This window comes from Vipera berus (genome assembly GCF_964194415.1).
Source record: "Vipera berus genome assembly, chromosome: 2".
In the NCBI taxonomy this organism is placed as follows: Eukaryota; Metazoa; Chordata; class Lepidosauria; order Squamata; family Viperidae; genus Vipera; species Vipera berus.
In genome coordinates this window covers 21,107,228-21,129,739 of record NC_138203.1, presented here as the reverse complement: position 1 = coordinate 21,129,739, position 22,512 = coordinate 21,107,228, and the positions used below count along the sequence as shown (strand labels likewise).

Sequence of the window (22,512 nt, the reverse complement as noted above, 5' to 3'; positions counted from 1 at the left end):
AAAATTCTGATTCCAATGGAAAGCAATTTACATGAAAAAACACAATAAACAACATAAGATGCTTTTTCCTTGACAAAAACCAGACCTTGAACATCAATACAGGATAATACTGGGACACAAAAATCTAATCCTTTGAACATGGCATACAAAAACATAAATTTCCAGTGGCTTTAGAGCTTTTTTTTAATGGAGAAAAACTTTATGGCTAACGTTTTTCTAATCTTGATGTGTCATTGTTTTTAATAAATAGACAACATCATAGTAATTGCTTTTTCTTTTCAGTTCTAGTCCCCAAATCACTTAAATTTGTTTTTAAAACATAGTATTTCTTTATTCCAAAAGCTTTAGTGCAAACTACAATATTTGCTGTAACAAATGTTAGAAATAACTGAAAGGACACAAAAACAATGGTGTAGTTTTTCACGCTCCAAATTCATTACAACTGAAAATGGATAATTGCAACATAACATTCCGAATCACAAAAAACCAACAACCATCTCTACAATACCTTGCACATCGGTGTGGATAATAAACATGTTTGGGGTTTCCTGCATTTTTCCATTTTCTTCTGTAGTAGTCCCACCTCCCAATGCTTGGATATACGACCCCCAGAATTCTCAGCCAACAAAGCTGGTGGTTTGCAAATCTTGATCAGTTTAATACAGGCTGGGGAAGACCGATGTAAATTATAACCATAGCAAGGATAAATGGAAAAAATATTGCTCACGTAAGCATTTGGCAACAATATCTTCATATAAGTAGAGTGGACTGAACAGAAGATAAGAAAAACCTTTCAACAGGATGTTTACAAGAATGGTAATGCCATGTACAGCTGCCAGTTGCTATATGGACATTGATAATGCAAAGCCTGATGTGTGCTGCTCATTTGTATATGTGTTAACATTCGTAATAGACTTAGGAGTTGCCGTAAGTACACAAAGAGCAGTGGCTGTACAGTTGGCTACGTAAGGTAGCCCTAAGATTATGGTCTTTTAAGGTGCTTTCTTCCACTAAATTCTGAAATATCTCTGAGCAAACACATTTTGAATTCAGTAAAGAGGATGTTGACTGTTGATGCATGTTTTGGACTTTGATTTTGCACACACGTGAAAAGTGCCTAAATCAGCAGGAATTGTTAATTGTGAGATGTACTTCTGACTAATGTCTCACTGGGGCATCCATACATAGCAGATGTTAGCAGAACTGCATTATTAGCTTAGCTAGGAACCACTGCATTTCGAAGAGAAATTCACAGCACATTTTTTAAATTTCTTTTTAAGGATGTGCAGCTCCATAGCTCTGTCCATGAAGTCACCAAGAGTCAAGCTTGACTCAAAAGAAGACTTAAGAAAATATGAGAAACATTTTAAAAACATAAAGCTTTTATTATTCCTATAGTGGCATCAAAACGTGTTCCCACGCAATTCCAGATTCCTCGGCTCTGGTCTCATCAATCGGCTCTCGTCTGGCCTGTTGAGTCTGCAAATTTGAAAAAAATCTAATGCAAAATTTAATGACTTACATTAAGAAGAGAGGAGGGGCTGACCATATTATTTTTTTCTATACTTTGTATTAATAATGAACCTTCTCACAGAGAAGAATATACATTCCTTAAATAGAGTCAGTCACAATATTTCAGCCAACAAAATTCACATTTTTTTCACACCATAGAGAGATTATCAGTTCCATTTCCACTGGACCAGTTCGTTAGCAACTATCTCGTAATTAATCTCTCTGAACTATGAAGCCAGGAGGGAAGGATGGAGTGGAATAAGTATGCTTCAGTCATGTACAGATGGAGAAGATTGGTGACTTTTTCCAACACAAACTGTGAAAACAATCCTATCTCCCAGGGCAAGTTAAGGCAACAAGCAGCAGTCTATGCTTCAGACACCATTACATTCCTTTGTTACTTTGGCAGGGTTTGATGGCAGAGGATGATTCTCTAGGGCAATAAATCTTTGCAGAAACCTGTACTTATCACATAACAGGAACGATCCGGCAGCCGCATCTTGGAACCAACGTTGAGGGAGACATAACTGCTGCAAATCAAGATGCTTAACTCTGATGGTGGCTAGTTCAATGTCTCACATGGATTCCTGCCTGATGCACATTTCCAAGTCCATCTTGCCCTAAATGGCTATTTTGTCCACAAGCTTAGGATAGGGAAATCCAGATAAGCTTCAGGTATATGCCTTAGCTAGGTCAACAGAATGGATGGCAAAGATGGGCATTTGGTTTGTTCTGTTGTATCAGTTCCTCCCTGCTTGGCTTAAGGACCAATCGTCTCTTACTTCTTTCTACTGCTTATATACACTTCTCTGACATGTCCAGAGTTTCACTGGGAAAAGTAACTTGAAGGGAGCTCCCTTTAGGAGTGCTACTACCGCTAGGCTTTAGTTCACTCACCAAAAAGGTATTCTCACACTCTTGCCCCTGTGAGGAGTCTGAGGTGTTTGAACTCCTTAAGGTCCTTATAGATGTAGTATCTGACTGAGCAAGACAGTTGCTGGTTCCTGGTAACAGCATTCGGTCACCGACCGTCCTTTCAGTTGGCTCCAGCGGGTATAGCAGAGTCTGTGAAGTGCTACTGATCTCCCTCAACTCTCGGGAGATGAAGGCGGGTGAATGGCTGGCTGTGACAGAGGAGGTCCGGCGGCCATCAGCCCAGTTGCAGTTGTTGCCTGAGCGCTGCCGGCGAGCCCCACCTATGCGGCAAAAAAGACACTTGACCTTCTCAATAGCTTTGCTCAAGACCGTCTTGCGCAGCAGAATGTAGACCCATGGATCCAGGATGGGGTTCACCGAAGCTATACGGATAGCTTGCAAATCTGGGTTCTGCTGGATGTCTTTTACTATATCTGGACGGTACAGTTGATTCACAAAGACACGTACCTGGAGAAGGAATGAATACATGTGTAAATAAACTCTATTCATATTTTGATGACTTTTCAAGGCCAAGAGTTGGCCTAGCATCTGACTGTTATAACAGGAAGGGAGATGGGAGAATGGGTAAAGTACATGGCATTCTGCAATGTCAGATGGGAGCTATTTTCAGAATGGGAAAAAATTTCCAGCCACTTGATTTCAAATAGAGATAAAAGACCTTTCTCCTTTTCCAGTTTATCTAAGTTACCAGAACACTCAAAGGTCAATTAACCTTTTGTGAATTATTTTCTGAATAACTTGCTGTCCCTACTGAATCCTGAATTTAGAGCTCAGACGTTTTTCAGAGTTTTCATTTTCATGTAATAACGAATTCTTTTGTTCCTTCTATAACTAAATCTGCTATTAAATGTGTTGGATGTGCAAGGAACCACAAAATGTGCCCGTAAGGCATTCTGGGAGATCCAGCCAATCATTAAAAGCTCTAATCCCACTACCCCTTGCCAGCCTACCCCCGTAAATACATGTTTGGAAATAAAATTATAGCTATTTTTCTACCTCACAGGCAAATTTTCTTTCAAGGATGGGCCTAGAACTTTCGATTCTTTGAGGTTAGAACACAGCTTTTGCTGGAAGACTTGGAACATTCAAGAAAAAGTTGTTGCTTTTTTAATATCTTCCAAAGTTTTCCTGTAGTAGCTTGTTAAAAGTTATTTTCTTGACAGACAGCTTCCCTGGAATGAACTTCTTTTTTTCCAAATAAAGAACATGATGATGCACAGTACTCAATTATGCTCTTGACAGTCTTTGCTGCCACTTTGGCAAGTCCTGCTAAAATACATTATAAAAATGCTGGCTGTAGTCCCATGAATAGTTTTAACAAATGCATGGGATAGCAGTCCATAGAAAGTGAAGCCCATGTAACCGTTTCCATAGGTGGCTTGTTGATTGGTTTATTTATTTTATTTATATTCTGTCTTTAGTAATTTTATAAACAATAAGAGCTAACATCTAACACTCTTCCCTTCTCCTATTTCCCTCACAACAACAACCCTGTGAGATGAGTTGGACTGAGAGGGGATGATTTGTCTAAGCCTAAGGAGGACTTCAAGTAATGGTCTCTCTCTGTTTTTAGCCTGTGCCTTAGCGACCGGACCAAGCTGGTTCTTCTTTGAGCAAAAAGTTTTAAATTTTAGATGTGTATGGAGATTCTCAGTCATCCAGGTCATGGTTGTCCCAAAGGTGCTCTCCCCCCCAAAAAAAAGGCAACTGAGATTTTGCTTCTCATCCAAGAAGCTTCCTCAGAACTGAAGAAGCTTTTTGGATGAAAAGCAAGATGTATTCAAGTAAAAACAAAGTCCAGTTGCTTTTTGGGGGGAAAAAAGACGCCTTTTAAAATTTAGATCCTTTTGTGTAGAGACTGAACATTCAACCTGGAGGCTGAAAATAGCCCCAAACTCTTTCTTGTGATCCTCAATGCTTTCCACTCAAGTTCAACAGCAATTTGCCAAATATCAGAAACACTATTTCCTGCTGAATTTAGTTGCATGAACAAAGAAATTAGATACTACCCACAACTTAAATTAATGATTTGTATTCATGTTGTGTGTTGCAAAGCAGCTCTTTCAAATCCTTTGCCCAGTCCTAATTTGTGAGCCTGCTAACTGAAATAAGATTTCCAGACTCCTCTATAATTTTTAAAAATTAGCAGGTGCTTGTTAACACAACACAACTTGAAAGTATTGATCACTGTACTGCATACTGCTAAGTTTGTAAGCCGCCCTGAGTCTTCGGAGAAGGGTGGGATATAAATGGAATTAAAATAAATAAATAAATAAAATATGAAGTGGAGGCTGCACATGTCAAAAAATGCTTGAAATTTTGCATTTCCTACAAGCCCAGAACTCCTGCAGAAGTCCTTAAAAAGTTGGGTGACTTTAATGAATGGCAGAGAGGTCCTGTGTGGAAGATTCAAAGGACTTCTGAATCATATTCCAAGTGTGCGTATTTGGGAAATAAGCTGGATTTTAGCAACTAAGTTGTGAAGGGCACATAAGGGCTGTGAGATATGCCATTTCCATCTCCCAGGCTGGAAGAAAATTGCTGATTGCAGAGGAGAGGATCCGGTAGGGGATTTCTCCATATCTTGTCTACAAGATTCAGAGATTGGCTTCTTCAGCAATGGGAAATTCCAAGATCAAAAATACCAGAAGTGGGAGAGTCTACCTAACTGCCCTTCCTTTTATTTATTTATTTTTCCAAAAACAGGAACACTTTTAATCTGTAATTCACAAAATTGAATAACGATGGAGTTTTCAGGACTGCCCAGTGCTATGCAGCAGTGGAGAAAACAAGCACTTGCGTGCTCAAAAACACCAGCCTCTGATCCAGTATGACTGCTGCGTAAACTGCAGATTAAGCTCTGTTTCGAATCTAAACTCTTGCTAGGTGAAGTTATGCAAACAGTCATATCTACCACAGCTGCCTATAAGTACAACATGTAAAAATGCTCATCTTTCTGCTCCCATTCACAGGCTTTTGTACTTCGCCATGTTGGAAATAAAATACTCCCCCCCACCCCAAATATACTATATTTACTTTAAATTATTCCTGGATGTACTGCATGTAAAACAGCATGCAAAGGTTATTTATATTCCTCTCCCTGCAACCAGGCATTCTGCCTCTCAAGCTTGAGAGTTGGAGTTGCTTGAGTTGAGACTTGAAAGTTGAGTTTAGTTGAGTTGAGACTTGAAAATAAAAGCAGACTTCCACTCTGCTGGTTGTGACATTGGAGTTAGACTAGCAATCCTGCCACCATCCATATGCACCTTCCTTACAGGACAAAGCAATAATATTTGTGAATCTTTTACGTATTAGAAAACTAGAAAATATGGAGTACATTTAACTAAGGCTGTAAGTTTTCATACTAAATCATGGATGCCTATGCTAATCAAAAGAACTGGAATTTATATTCCTATAGGGATATGTGGATACTGGCACCTGACCATAGCAAGGAATGAGAAAGAAAATTTCTTCTAATAATCAATAGTTTTTATTAAATTGTAAATCATTGTAATTGCAATTAATATTATGAACATATGTATCCAAGCACATTTTTATTTAAAGAACAATCCTTCCAGCATGCTTATTCATTTTCACGTTTGCAACTTTCAGGATAAGCAAATATTACCGAGTGCTATTTCAGCACTTCGAATTTTAATAATTGGCTGATGCCACCTGAAATGTACATTTATTAATCTTTATGTGCTAAAAGATTTCTTGTTCTTTAAATACGACTCTTAGATCTTGTACGTGAGTTGACTGAGTCCAATTATATTTTTGCTAATCAACTGACCAGAAATTTAATTGGCTGAATATAAATGATCAGATTTATAACCACTAGATGGCACAATAACTACGTTTCCAGTAGTTTCTTCTCTTTCCTGCTATCTGATTTGAGAAAGCATGAAAAAGAAGAAAGACATTTGATTACTATAAAATCTTGTTCTGAATCATGGGATCAAACCGACGTTTGGTTTTACATAGGATAAAAGTGGTGACAAAAATAAACAAAAATAATTTAATTGAACAGATTAGAATATGCAAATTGAATGTACAGGTCTTTCATCTAATTCAGAGTACCAACTGAAGTAGTAATTAACTTTTATTAATTTATCTATATATTTGTCTATTTATTACTATAGCTTAGGTTAGACAATCCACAATAGTGTTCTGGGAATCTCTACATTCTTTTCAATGAGACCAGTTAATGGTGAGACAATTTTTTAAAACGTTTTCCATCATTTGTGATAGAATATGGCCCTTTCAGCCCTCACAGAAATTTCACAGCAAAAGCTCAATTCTTCTTCAGTAGACCAGTTGCTACAAGAAATGTTCCATAGAGGTAGACATCTCAAAAACAATGACCTGGGGAAGTAATTCTTCGCCTACGCTTCTTTGCAATTCTTTGCAATTAACATTTTCAGTGGGGAAAATGAAGGAACTATTAAGAGGCTTGCCAAAGACTACATACCTGCAATTCCCAAGAAATAGGAATTGAAGATACACACCCAATTCTGAAAATCAGTCCAATCCAATGGAGTATTTGCACTGTCTAGTTCCACATTGATAAAAGAAATTAAAATGAAGATTAACCAAATTCCTCCCTCTCTCCCTACAAAAGCTGCATTTTATCTTAAAGTTATATGGTTCCTGGACTATTCTTTCTTTCTTGGAGTTTCATCAAAGATGGAGCTTCAATGTTTGGGAAAATCTAACATTACTACATGGAAAACTAATTTGATCAAGGCTAAAGGTAATATGGGAAGAACCAGTAGAAATTCCTCCTTTTTACCTTATGGCAAATTCCCCCTATCTTGAGGGAGGTTGTGCAGCTGTCATGGTTCAAGCCAGCTGAAAATTATGGCTATACTAGGTAGGAATCATGGAAGGTGAAACTAACCCAATTTGGGAATTATGAAATGTTCTGCAGTTGTCTTATGTAAGCCTACAAGCTGTATTCTTCAGAGTGATTATCAACCTGCCTCACCTTTAATAGATAGGTTAATAATTTGATAATTAACAGGGTATGTGTAAATGTCATGTGAAAAAGTCATTTCCTTGAGTTAAATAGACAAATAATAATCCCTTGGCATATAACATTTCATAATCATACTTAAATGAATGATAAATACTGTAAAAAAGTAAAGGCAAAGGTTCCCCCGCACATGCGTGCTAGGTCGTTTCCAACTCTAGGGGCCGGTGCTCATCTCCATTTCAAAGCCAAAGAGCCAGCGCTTGTCCGAGGACGTCTCCGTGGTCATGTGGCTGGCATGACTAGACGCCAAAGGCGCACGGAACACTGTTACCTTCCCACCGTAGTGGTTCCTATTTTTCTACTTGCATTTTTACGTGCTTTAGAACTGCTAGGTTGGCAGAAGCTGGGACGAGTAACAGGCGCTCATTCTGTTACGCGGCACTCGGTATTTGACCCGCCAAACTGCCGACCTTCTGATCGACAAGCTCAGCATTCTAACCCACTGAGCCACCGCGTCCCTGTACTGTACTGTCTAATAAATAACGGACAAGTCTCAAGATAAAATAATATGGAGAAAGCAAGACTGCCAGCACAAAAGATCCCAAACAAAGGATTCTGGAGCTTTCTTTACATTTATACAGGGCCAAATGTAAGATAGTGTCCTTGGTTTCTTTTAGATCCATGCTTAAGCAACTGTCACTAATTCTGAAGATGATACTGTGGCCAGAAGAGCTGATCAGAATTTCTTATGTTACAGGTAGCTTCCTCTTCATCTTTCTACACTAAATGTCTGATACAGTGATTTCTGCTTCATTTCACAAGGCCATTCCAGAGAAATTGATTCATGGTTTAAATTCCACTTGTACACAAACAATAAGTACATTACATTTAAAAGCCTTCTGATGTATAAGTGTTCAAGCAATGTGGATCCGCTGTTGACTGAATACCCATTTCTCAACTTTGGCAACATTAAGCTGTGTGGACATCAATTCCCAAAATTCTCCAGTCAGCATGGTTGGCTAGGGAATTCTGGGAATTGTGGTCCTCACATCTTAAAAGTTGCCAAGTTTAAAAACTACTGGTTTAATGGATCACAATAGAAAACAGTTAGAGAGAAATTCTAGCCACTGGGATGCCTAACTCAAATGTTTCTCTTTTTATCAGAAAGCTGAACCAGTATCAAGCAAAACTATCTTTCCCAACAAGATATAGTATTTCAGGTTGGGAAATGGTTCAGAGAAACAAATCTCCACATCAGAAAGCAAAGTTCTACTCAATTCCCTTCTTACCATCAGATTCGGTTGATCTAATTGCAACTTAATCAGTACAAATGGTAAAGTTGAGGGCAATAGGATCCATCCACTCACCCAGAAGAACAGGCTTAAACAGCAGCCTAAAGCAAGAAAATGAAATTGGTAGCAGGAGCAAAATCTGACAGACATTGCAACATAGCTTCCTTCAAACCAAGCTCAATGCTTGGTGACTTCATCAATGCCTCCAAGTATTTTTCTTGGCAATAATACAGGAACAAATCGTCATAGACTTTTTTCAGAAAGTCCCCCCCCAAAACTAAGTGAGATCAGATCTGATTAGTATTTTAATTGGGAGAGACCCAAGAAATTCTAGGACAAGATAAGAAGTCAAAGAAACGAAGAAGAAAAAAAATACAACTATTTATCTACTTCCTGGCAAGAATATGATGAGTAGGAGTCAAACTGTATTTGAGAAGGGTCTTTACTTTAATTAAAAGTAATACTAGTTGCAGCCGTGGGTAGGATAGATATAATTCCTATGATGAATTTTAAAAACAGGCATCATTTCTGAAATAATTCCACAGTTCAGAAGTATTACTAGAATGCTAGATCTTGAAATAGATTTCTGGGCTTCATCCATGTTGGAATTGCCACACTTTTTACAGGTTACCCCTAAAAGCTACTATTGTTTATTCCTCCAAAATTCAAAGAAAAGTGTTACCAAAGAAAGAACATGTTATTTAGTCTTCTCACACTGATATTTGGATCTTACACTTTATGTTAACATATATTAATGTAAGTATTTCACGCTGAATCCACAGGTAGTTCTCAACTTACGACCATTCATTTAGCAACTGCTTGAAGTTACAATGGTGCTGAAATAAGGGACTTACGACCAGTACTTACAGTTAGAATTGCCAGGCATCCCTAGCAGTTCCATGATCAGAATTTAGGTGCTTGGCAACTGGCAGGCATTTACAACAGTTGCAGCATTGGGGTGGGTAGGTGGGTGACATGATCGCCACTTGAGACCTTTCCAGCCAGCCTCCGACAAGCAAAGTCAATGGGGAATCTGAATTCACTTAATGGCCATAGTGATTCACTTACCCGTGGTGAAAAAGGTTGTAAAATCAGGTGGAACTCACTTAACAACTGCCTCACTGAGTGACAGAAGTGCCAGTTCCAATTGTGGTCATCAGAGAAGGATTACCTGTATTATGTCTTCCTTAGCTAAGCTTCTCTACCTTTCATAATCCTTCACATTTGATGCAATAAATTGAAGTATTAATAGTAGTAGTTTGGATAGTCACGGGTTTAAAAACTTCTCCTTTATCCTCTTAAAACGTACATGTGCAGTTATTGTGGGCCCAGTTAACTTTGGCATAGATTCTGCTTTTGCCAGAGGCGATCTGAATAGAAGCTTTATGTGAGTGTTTTGCAAGCTACACCTAATTCAGTTCAGAAGCCCTGAGCCTTTCAATGCTGTTATCCTGAAAACAAGTGAGCTGGAATAAAGACATGGGCAAACTAGGTCAGAACCAAAATTTGAGGTTAATTCAATAAAAATACGTTAAGTACAATTCATATCTCGTGGACTTCAACTCCCAGAATTCCTGAGCCAGCATGGCTGGCTTAGAAATTCTGGGAGTTGAAGTCCAGAGTCATAAAAGAGCCAAGGTTGCCTATCCCTGGTCTAGTCTAAGAAAGACAGAACTATCCTTTATTGTAAAGTTACATGCTGCCTGCTTTCAACAATCAGGATCTAATCCCAAACATGACAGCTTAACCACCAGCTTCTAAATACATGCAAAATCAATTCTTCTCAGAAGAAGAATGTCAGTGCTGGATGAACTTGATTCCTGGGTATGTTTGTATTCAGGAGTCAGTTTCTGATTACTCAGTAAATAGGACAGCAACTTTTTTTTTATTATTATTGAAATGCAGCCTGGGAGAGGGTGACCCTATTCTCAAATATCATTTTTCCCCATTTGAATTGCCTGAGCTCCCAAACTGGGTATGAAATAGGTCTTGAGATTCCTTCCAAACATGATGGCGGTCTTCCATATGTCTGCACAACCCAGAATGCACCAAGAACAAACTCTGCGCTGACTGCAAGCCCACAGGTCACACTCTCCCATATCTAGGTCCCAATACATATTTTGAAGTCTTACTAATAGTACTATGAAACAGGCCACATTATGAGTCAACCCCCAACCGTGAATGAGCTGATATCCAGGAAAAAGTATTTTTCCCTCCTAAGTGCACGCCTAAAGCATGTCTTACCATAAAATGTTGCCTTCTACAGCAAACAAAGGAGGAGCTATCCACAAAATCTTTACATACCCTCATAAAATTCTCTCTATCGCATTCCGATATACAACTTTATATAGCCAGCTGGTTAATATTAAGCAGGAAGACAATTTACAAAGTAACCTTTGCCCAGAAGATCTTGGTGCCTATTTAGTACAGGTAGTCCTCAACTTACGACCACAGTTGGGACCAGAATTTCCATATGCTAAGCAAGGCAGTTAAGAGAGTCACGCCCGATTTTATGACTTATTTTGCTGGTTTTTGCAGTTTTCTGCTGTTAAGCAAATCACTGCAGTTGTTAAATGAATCAAGACTTTCCCTGTTGACTTTGCTTACGGGAAACTGGCTGGGAAGGTTGCAAATGGCAATCACATGAACCTGGCAAGTTGCAACTGTTGTAATTACATGCCAGTTGCCAAGCACCTAAATTCTGATCATGTGACCGTGGGCATGCTGCAATGGTGGTACATGCGAGGATGGTTGTACATCACTTTTTTCAGTGCCATCGTCGCAAAAACAAATGGTTGTAAATTGAGGACTTCTTGTAAACTATCACAAACTTGGCTTCCTCCAGATGTCCTGTGATTCAGGCAATGGCTCTTCTGACCACGAATTCTGCTGACCACACATGAACATCTCTATGCAGATTTCTGGGCAATGATAAAAGCAGCTTTTTTCAGAACTGTTTCTTTTCTCTACTTTTTAAACTTGTTCCTAGATCTAACTGACAAATTTCCCAGCTAAACTGTACAGCTCCACGTGCTTTTGAAATATGCATTGGCTCTGCATACAAACCAGCTAAAAGGGGTACACCTTGTGGATGATCCATGCCCTGAAAGGTCAGCTAGGAACTATTTTATTTTACTCATTTTACCACATTTCTTGTTTTCATGCACAGTGGATATAGCAGGCTCTTCTATCACACCTTTGTCCCCAATCCATTACCATTTGTCAGGGACATTAAAGACTCTAATCTACCTAATATTAAAGAGAACTTGTACTGCTACGGCTTTGCCATCTTAAACTAAGATGCAAACAACAGATTTTTTTTATAGGAGGAAAAGTTTCTGTACATTTAAAAACCTATCTTGGGAAGGAGAAAATAGTCCTATGATGACAGAGCAATCTATTTTAATTTTATACAAAAATCAAGAAGGCACCACAAAGTCCCCGCTCTTTTAATGGGCCTGAGACATAAAGGGGGCTGGGCTTCAATCATGTCTCCAATGTTATCATTTTGAACACACTCACACCTGCCTTCTGTAAATGTTGTTGTTGCCTCAAATAATAACAATAAGACTCTCCAGGTTAATGTACTCCAATCCCAGTCATTTGAAATTGGTGATACTCATTGGAGGTAATTGTTTAAAGCATGAAAGAAGGGAGAAAGGGGTAGGAATTAAATTAAATATAAGAAAAAAATTAAAATTGGTGGTATAGAAGTGTTTTTAAAGAAGTATGTATACAAAGCTTTCCTATTTAAAATGAAGAAATTATTCACTTCTGTTCCTGCACCAATTTCTATAATTTTCACTGTAATGAAATATTGGATCTTTCCACAAATAACTACAGCCAACACTGAATTTTATTTGAAAATAAGGGTAAAATGTCTTTCAGAGTGAAGTTCATAATTGCATCAATTCCCAGCCTGTCTCACTACAGAAGGTACTGTACTTGGGAAACTCCACTGGAATTTCAAAGATGCATATGCACTGTATTCTAAGTGTTAAAAATGAGCAGAACATGAAATTTAGATTAACAAAATATACTATGTTTAAATAAATAAACTAATAGTTCTTTAACATAAGATAACTGGCTTACATAACATTTTAAGACACTGGCTGGGTGCATGACATGTTGAATCACAAACTCTCCAATTTATTTTAGTTTAGCCTAGTTCACTGAGTCAGCCCAGTGTATGAGTAGCTGGCAGGTGGTTGGGTCTGCTATACTTAAAATCCCATAGAGCAGCACTGCAGTTCTCCAGTGTGTTATACCAAAATAAAGTGTGTGTACTGATATAATCTGGGTTCAAATTCCTGTTCAGCAAGATAATTCATTGAGTCAACCTCAAAAGTTACTGTGAGCATAAAGCATGGGGAAAATGACCTATATATAGCTCTGAAATCTGCTGGATTCATACAAGGATCCTGACAATGAGTCTATGACAGTTTTAATTCACAAATAGAAACAACCCATTTTATTTTTCTATGTGTTTTCCCATCCTTTCACTTTCTTCAAGTTTCCCAGCAGAGTTTGTTTCTATATGATTCTTTCATTGCTGAGATTATTAGGAAATGAAAGGGTACCAGATTCCAAAATGAGGGTTTTACAAATTAAGTTTACTTACCATTTTACTATTTTCATAGTCAACTCACCCTCTCTAATAGCAAGACACTGAGCATGATAACATTCATTGTTCTCCATTCCTCGTTTTTATTTTTTAAAAAAGAATAAATTGAAAAAAATTGTTTACTGAACCATTTTTGTCAGGTGTTTGAAGGCAACATCTTTCCTTCAATACAAAAATTCTGCAAAAATTTCATTTGCCCGCCAGAGTCCTGCTCTGTATTATCAGAACCAGCCTACATGCATCAACATAGATATAAAAAAGATAACTACCCACAGACAATACTGAATTTGGACTAGTCAGAGGTACGTTGAGATACCCATTTATTCATTTAACAGACAGGTGGGGATCAAATCATATTCTTTCAGTCTAAGCTTCTTCACAGGGTCACTGCAAAGATAATGCATGTAGACCCATGTTGTTTGATACATAAATATTATACTGTATACAACACTTTTAATCCAAAATAAATAATCAGCAGTAAATTGATTCTCATGTTATCAAGTCGGCACCTCTAAGCATTTTTTTTTATTTTAATCCTATTTATATCCCGCCCTTCTCCGAAGACTCAGGGCGGCTTACAATTTAAGCACAAACCAATGTGCTTAGCAATAGCCTTCATTCTATGTATATGCCTGCTTATTAGGGCTTTCGGCCCCTGCCAAGCGGCATTATTACAAAGTCAGCTTATTGCCCCCAACAATCTGGGTCCTCATTTTACCTACCTCGGAAGGATGGAAGGCTGAGTCAACCTTGAGCCTGGTGGGACTCGAACCTGCACTAATTGCAGGCAGCTGGTGTTACTTAAGGAGGCATTAGCCCACTGCTCCACCAAGGCATATATATTGAAAAATCAGCTTAGCTGTACTCAGTGGGATGCAAGCACATAAGTGGACTATTTGTCCCAACTTGGCATCCAACTACTGTTTCCAACAGACAGTTTGGACAATAATTTCTTATGTTCTATTTCAGTTTGGATTTCAGCTGGATTTAATAAGATCCCCACTGGAACAAATAAAAAAATCCATCCAATACAGCTTTCTGTTCCCATAGCATTTACTGCATTTAATTTAAAGTTTTATGAAATGTTTTTTAATTGCCTTCACTATGAAACACCCCTAATATACAAGTGTTTTCTTATCCATTATCATCTTCTTTAGGCAGAGAGATTTGTACTTTACTTGTATCAAGACACTTGGCCACCAATTCCTGCCCTTGGGTGTCTTAATCACAACATTTTGAAAGTTAGAGGTGTCACAAATGTAGCTTTGCCTTACACATTTGTGGTCATCTCCAAACTTTCTTTCCCTCATTCTATGAAATGCTGAGAAGGTTTGTGAGAAATGATTCTCCTTCTTCTATTAATGAATATATGAAAGGCATGACACAGAAACCATCTCTCTTATCAGAAGAAAATATTACTCTTTTCTGATTGAAAAATGTAGAGGAATGAATCCAGTCTTCTAGAGGTATCTATTATGGGAAGCAGAAGCCACAGGCACATGCCCCATGCAAACTAGCAAATGGGTTTATGATAATGCTTTAAGGATTACTTAGCCACAATCTGAAAAGATCCCACACCAGGGGTGTGTCACAGCAGGAAGTAGCAGCACCTTCACTCAACTTGTAAAAATATAAGCAGATATAGATCTAATCAGTAACTGGATGAAAGACCACCAGGGCTGCAGACTAGCTTAGAAAATAAAAGTCCCTGAAGCAAGGAATCACAAGCCGTAATTGTGAGGATGTGTTGGGCAGCCATATAAATTATGAAAGAAAAAGAAAGAACAGAAATTGCATGAATATATCCATGTAGCCACCCAACGTTGAACACAACTCAAGGGATATCTTATTTTTATCCTTTCTGAGGAATAAGTAGACTTGACCACTTTGCACTGTAAATAAATGTGACAATGCTGTATAACTGTTTCTTCATGTTTATAAGTACTGAAAATTTACTTTACTTTCATAAAGTAAACAAACAGTTGAAACAGAAACGAGTAGTGTAGCTCAGTACTAACTTTACTATATTCAGAAAGCTTTTATAGGCAGTTTATCCAAAAATAGCTATCATGTCAAAATGAGTGGGAGGTTCCACTATTGCCCATTCACTGTCATTTAGCTTTTACAAGCAGGAACTGATATTTAGAATATATAGATGGAAGAAACAGGTAACTCAATATCAAAATGACCCGAGTTATTATTACATTATTAGAACCAAAAACGCTTGTGTGAAAGGAGGAAGTGAGCTCAATTTTATCTACAGTATTTCCCCACCAGAAGCACACAATTCATTAAGCACAATTTCCTCTTGTCGTTACCAGGCTGCACATGAACTCTCATTTTGCAAGATGATTCTGAATTGTAGGGGTCTGTTTTTCATATCCCCCCCCATCTGGGCTATTTCCATGTGAAAAGATAACAAACACTGCAAGAAAACAATTATCCTTAATTTGCTACCAGATCTTTTGTAAGGAAATTACCGACCACCCTTTATGTTTACTTTCACCACTTAAAACAGGACTCCTTGTGTTATTAAGTCAAAGATCCTGGAGCAAAATGTAGTCTCAGTAAGAAACACCAATAGAAAAGTGTACAGTTACACACTGAAGAACATGACCTGGACTACTTTTAAAATGCACTGGTATCCCAGACCAGGTATGCATAGCTGGATTATTTTAGTTATGTAGCAAAACTGGCCTAACTAGTAAAATTATAGCATTTAGTTGAATAACTTAAGCTTGTGGTTTGCCCAGTCTCTCTTGGTCATGGGTTTCTCTGCTTTTACTAGGAAGCAATTTTAGATTATCTCTTGCCTACAAGAAGCCCCCCTGTACCATGCCCAGCTGTATTCTCCATGCTCCTCTCCAAAGTACCACTTATGGTAGCTTACAGAATGAAAGAGAGAGATAATAGCAAGTATGCCCTGTCAGTTGTTTTATATCCCTGCCAAGAAAAAGGAGCTTGATGCATTTTATTAGAAAGTTTACAAGAGGGGGCAAATCTTAGCTAATCCCGCAACTGCTGTTACTCCTTCTCTCTTCCTTAGAGTCAACAGGAAGAAAAGTCAATGCCTACAACCAAGCACCAAACAGTTATCAAAGTTGTCCATGCAACAATAAATAACTGCATGAAACTGTCATAGCCCTATCACCATCACAGGAAAAATCTTGCTTTACTTGATATAGAACACTATTAATTTTATTTCTTTTTAAAGTTCCAGAAAAAAGAAATTTGGGAACCAGTCTTTATTAAACTGTGAAATCTTTTAGCCTGATATGCATCTCTCTCTCTAATCATTAAAGATACTTTTAACATTTCTTTGCTTAAGTGTATCTGGGGACCTTATGCTAATGCTATGAACACTGAACTGCAAGTAATTCCATAACAGTCCATTTTGGCAGAAATGTTCTGCAATTTCAGTATGCTGTACATTAAGCCACACTTTAGTTTGTACTTCTACAACATCCCATGAAAGCTACTTATATTTTTAATCACAGTCTATCCAATAACCTAATGAAGTAGAAAAAATTGAATATAAAGCTGCAAAGCTATGCTTCTGGAAAATAACTCTTTGAAAACACCACGGTACTTTTGAAGAAAGTAAAGGTGTACTATTTTAACATCAATTAATATGCCACAATTATTCTTTGTGTCGACTGCTTACATATTGCAAGAGCTCCTGACATTTTAGGGAACTTAAAACTGTTTTCCTGCATGAGGCTAAAATTGACCATAATGAATTTCTTTAAAAGATTGGCAATAATGAAGCTGAGTTTGGATCTTCTCAGCTCTATGAGCAGGTAAATAGCTAAAGGGCAGGTCAAAAATATTTGTTAGTATTTTTGTGTTCAACATTAGTATTGAGTCAAGGAAAAAAACACTGAAGTAGATTCAGCAACTTGCCTTTTCCGGGTTAAAAAAGTTTTAGATTACATGCGTGACAACTACAAAGGAGGAAACTTTATGTTGCAGCCACAATGTTCCCCTAAAGGAAATTAATGATGATATTGGAAAGAAAAGGATAAGCAGATTACTCACCACTAGAGGAATGGAACAAATCACTACGACCAAAGAAGTGGCAATGAGCAAGATGACCATCTGGATTTCTGCACCAGCCATGCGCCGGAAGCTCCTGCGCCGGCGAAAGTCTGACAGGCGGCTAGTGGCATTGTCTGTCCCCAGGGAAGTGCGCCGCATAAACTGCCTGTGCATGCGGATCAGGGCCATGCACACCAAGATGTTGGAGAGCACCGTGACCATGATGAGGAAGGAGCTGAAGCCAGCATACATGTAGGAGAAAGCAGCATGGCTGGAGGTGTTTGTCTGCCAGTCTATGAAGCACCAGGTGTACGGGTACTGGAGCTTTGTCTTCCCCAAACCCATGCTTGGCATGGCACAGAAGAGGACGTTGGAAACATAGATTGCAAAAAGAGTGAGCGCTGCCAGTTTCTTATCCACATAATGGTTGTAGAAGTAGGCATGGTTGATGGCCAGGTACCTTTCTATGGACATGGCGCAAATGATGCTGAGTCCAGACAGGCCAAAGAAGAGGAGGATGAAGCTGCTGTATTCACACAGGGGTTGGCCACCAGGCCATTCATGTTTCAGGTAGGTAGCAATAGTCACTGGGCTGACCAGGCAAGTCCCCAAGAGGTCGGTGACAGCCAATCCACAGACCAGGGTGTAGAAGGTGGTCTCTTTCTGCTCCTTCCGGGACTTGCAAAGGACCACAATGGCTATGAGGTTCCCCACGACTCCGAAAATGAACATGACCATGGGGATGGTCAGGGGTTTGCTGCTCTCAGCCAGTCCGCCTGTCCCATTAGAAGAGCTGTTGGTAGTGGGGAGCATGGCGGAGTTCAACGCCATGGCAAACCCTGAGAAGACCCAGCAGAGAAGGGTGGAGGAGAAGTGAATAAACCACAAGGGTTAAGGGTGCTAAAGTTCAGTTCTGAGAGGAAGGGAAACAAGAAGACAGCAAACATAAGGGGACAAAAAACAAACAAACAAACCCTGCCTTTCAGAGAGAGAAGAGAAGTGAGAGTGGAAACGAGTTGGGGAGTTATTCTTAGTTCAGAAAGATGGGGAGACAGTAGCCCCAACTCCTCAAAATAATTCTGCAAGTCAGGAAGGTAGAGAGACTTATGGGTGGGTTTCCTGCCTGATTCTTGGGCTTGTTTGACCTTCTATTCTTCAGTTTAAAAACCGGTCCTGTTTTTGTCACAGTAGGGCTTCCCGCGCCTCTTCGGGGGGGAAAAACTAGCTGTTTTTCTTCGTTTTTTTTCAGATTCCCGAGCGAAGACGTCTATCTCCGAGCAGACAGACCAACGTCAAATGAGATTTCTTCCCCGGGCTTCGCGAAGCCACCCCGATGGGAAAGTTCCGTGGACCCGATGGCCCGCGGCTTTCGAAAACCGTTTCTCCCGGTTCCTCTGGCTCGCTGGAGGAGGCAGCAGCGGCGGAGACTCCGCGGCTATCTTATCCGTCCTCTCCGGCGGGGGTCCGATCACAGCGCGGTGGCTTTGGCAGCGGAAGCCAGAGCGATACATCTCATTCGAGGCTCCCCATGGGAGAGGAGCTGGGGGATCGGGGGAGCCAGCGATCGGCCGGGGATGCGGAGGATGCCGCGCGGAGAGCGGCTGCTCCAACTCAGCCACTCTTCCCGCGCCAATCATGTGCCTCTCCGAGCGCGGCGCTTACTCACCCTTCGGAGCGTTTGCAACTTCGCTCCTACCAATTTCTCGGCAAGGGAGCCGCGCTTGGCGCCGCCCACCTCGCTCCTCATTGGTCCACCGGCTGGAGAGCGAGAGAGGCGCGGTCCGGAGGGAGCCGCTTTGCGCAGAAAAGGGCTTTCCAGCCAGCGGGGCGCGAGTTGCGCGGGTCGGTCACTTCGGGAAAAAGGGGTGCGGCTGGGGCTGGAGGGGTCCTGGCTGCGCCGTGACGTTTCGCTCCGCTTTCTCCAACCGGGCTCTCTCGCAACTACCCCACAGTCAGCAATCGTAGGCGGGTATTTAACCCAGCGCTCCGAAAGGCGCGTACACACACACACACACAAAACGGGGCTTAACTTTTGGGGGCAAAGGGGTTTTCTCCCTGCTTTGCAGCCGCGGCTGGGATAAGACCTTGAGTGGTGGATTCCCTGGAAGTCCGTAGTTTCCCAGGAGGCTGGAGCTTCAAGCCTGGGAGTGCGGAAGTAGAGCAGAGATCGCTCCGTACTTCGCTTTTTTTTTTGTTGTTGTTGTGGTTAGTTGCGAAGTCGTGTCCGACCCATCGCGACCCCATGGACAATGTTCCTCCAGGCCTTCCTGTCCTCTACCATCTTCTGGAGTCCTTTTAAGCTCACGCCTACTGCTTCAGTGACTCCATCCAGCCACCTCATTCTCTGACGTCCCCTTCTTCTATTGCCCTCAACCTTTCCCAGCATTAGGCTCTTCTCCAGTGAGTCCTTCCTTCTCATCAGGTGGCCAAAGTATTTGAGTTTTAGCTTCAGGATCTGGCCTTCTAAAGAGCAGTCAGGGTTGATCTCCTCTAGGACTGACCGGTTTGATCGCCTTGCAGTCCAAGGGACTCGCAGGAGTCTTCTCCAGCACCATAGTTCAAAGGCTTCAATTCTTTGGCGCTCAGCCTTTCTTATGGTCCAGCTTTCACTGCCATACATTGCAACTGGGAAGACCATAGCCTTGACTATACACACTTTTGTTGACAGGGTGATGTCTCTGCTTTTTAGTGTGCTGTCTAGATTTGCCATGGCTTTCCTCCCGAGGAGCAAGCGTCTTTTAATTTCTTGGCTACAGTCCCCATCTGCAGTGATCTTAGAGCCCAGGAAAATAAAATCTGTCACTACCTCCATTTCTTCCCCATTTATTTGCCAGGAATTGAGAGGGCCAGATGCCATGATCTTGGTTTTCTTAATGTTTAGTTTCAACCCAAGTTTTGCACTCTCCTTCTTCACTCACAAAAAGAGGCTCTTTAGTTCCTCTTCACTTTCTGCCATTAGAGTGGTATCATCTGCATATCTTAGGTTGTTGATGTTTCTTCCGGCAATCTTAATTCCAACTTTTGATTCATCTAGCCCTGCCTTTCTCATAATGTGCTCTGCATATAAGTTAAATATACAGCCTTGCCAGACTCCTTTCCCAATTTTGAACCAATCAGTGGTTCCGTGTCCAGTTCTCACTGTTGCTTCTTGGCCCGCATATAGGTTTCTCAAGAGACAAATAAGATGGTCTGGTATGCCCATCTCTTTAAGGACTTGCCACAGTTTGTTATGATCCACACAATCAAAAGCTTTAGCATAGTCAATGAAGCAGAAGTAGATGTTTTTCTGGAACTCTCTAGCTTTCTCCATGATCCAGCGTATGTTAGCAATTTGATCTCTAGTTCCTCTGCCTCTTAGAAATCCTGCCTGTACTTCTGGTAGTTCTCGATCCACATACTGCTGGAGTCTAGCTTGTAGAATTTTAAGCATAACTTTACTAGCATGAGAAATGAGTGCAATGGTGCGATAGTTTGAACATTCTTTGGCACTGCCTTTCTTTGGAATTGGAATGTAAACTGATCTTTTCCAATCCTGTGGCCACTGTTGAGTTTTCCAAATTTGCTGGCAAATTGAGTGTAGCACTTTTACTGCATCATCTTTTAAGATTTTGAATAGCTCAGCTGGAATACTGTCACCTCCACTAGCTTTGTTGTTGCTCAGCTTTTCTAAGGCCCACTTCACTTCACATTCTAGGATGTCTGGCTCGAGGTCAGTGACCACCTCATTGTGATTATCGGGGACGTTAAGCTCATTCTTGTATAGTTCTTCTGTGTAATTTTGCCACCTCTTCTTAATCTCTTCTGCCTCTGTTAGGTCCCTGCCATTTTGGTCCTTTATCATGCCCATTTTTGCATGAAACATTCCTTTCATCTCTCCAATTTTCTTGAAAAGATCTCTGGTCCTCCCTATTCTATTGTTTTCTTCTATTTCTTTGCATTGTTCATTTAAGAAGGCATTCTTATCTCTTCTAGCTATTCTTTGGAATTCTGCATTTAATTGGGCATATCTTTCTTTTTCTCCCTTGCCTTTTGCTTCCCTCCTTTCCTCAGCTATTTGTAAAGCTTCCTCAGACAGCCATTTTGCTTTCTTGCATTTCTTTTTCTTTGGGATGGTTTTGGTTGCTACCTCTTGTACAATGTTGCGAACCTCTGTCCATAGTTCTTCAGGCACTCTGTCTATCAGATCTAATTCCTTAAATCTATTTGTCACCTCTACTGTATATTCAACAGGGATATGATTTAATTCATACCTGACTGGCCTAGCGCTTTTCCCTACTTTCTTTAATTTAAGCCTAAACTTTGCAACAAGAAGCTCATGGTCTGAGCCACAGTCAGCTCCTGGTCTTGTTTTTACTGACTGTATAGAGCTTCTCCATCTTTGGCTGCAGAGCACATAGTCAATCTGATTTCTGTGTTGACCGTCTGGTGATGTCCATGTGTAGAGCCGTCTCTTGGGTTGTTGGAAAAGAGTGTTTGCTATGACCATCGTATTCTCTTGACAAAATTCTATCAGCCTGTGCCCTGCTTCATTTTGTACTCCAAGGCCAAACTTGCCTGTTATTCCAGTTATCTTTTGGCTTCCTACTTTAGCATTCCAATCCCCCATGATGATAAGGACATCGTTTTTTGGTGTCAGTTCTATAAGGTGCTGTAGGGCTTCATAGAACCGGTCAATTTCATCCTCTTCAGCACTGGTGGTTGGGGCATAGACTTGGACTACTGTGATATTGAATGGTTTGCCTTGGATTCGAACTGAGATCATTCTGTCATTTTGAGGATTGTATCCCAGTATTGCTTTTCCTACTTTTTTATTGACTATGAAGGCTACTCCATTTCTTCTGAGGGATTCTTGCCCGCAGTAGTATACCTGATGGTCATCTGAATTAAATTCACCCATTCCTGTCCATTTTAGTTTGCTGATACCTAAGATGTCGATGTTTAGTCTTGTCATCTCTTGTTTGACCACGTCCAGCTTTCCTTGATTCATGGATCTTACATTCCAGGTTCCTATGGAGAAAAAATCTTTACAGCATCGGACTTTCCTTTCACCACCAGATACATCCACAGCTGAGCGTCCTTTCGGCTTTGGCCCAGTCGCTTCATTCTTTCTGGCGCTACTAGTACTAGGCCTCTGC

General features: G+C 40.2%; 1 protein-coding gene across 1 annotated transcript; it reads right to left on the bottom strand.

Moving 5' to 3' along the window:
- Window positions 1-2,236: 2,236 nt before the first annotated feature.
- On the bottom strand, window positions 2,237-18,208 carry PTGER4 (prostaglandin E receptor 4; the record flags this gene model as incomplete). Its single annotated transcript, XM_081321581.1, has 2 exons — window positions 2,237-2,895; window positions 17,378-18,208. 2 exons carry the CDS (start codon window positions 18,206-18,208, stop codon window positions 2,308-2,310), a joined length of 1,419 nt encoding a protein of 472 aa, XP_081177707.1. The 3' UTR covers window positions 2,237-2,307.
- Between the last annotated feature and the right edge of the window lie 4,304 nt (window positions 18,209-22,512).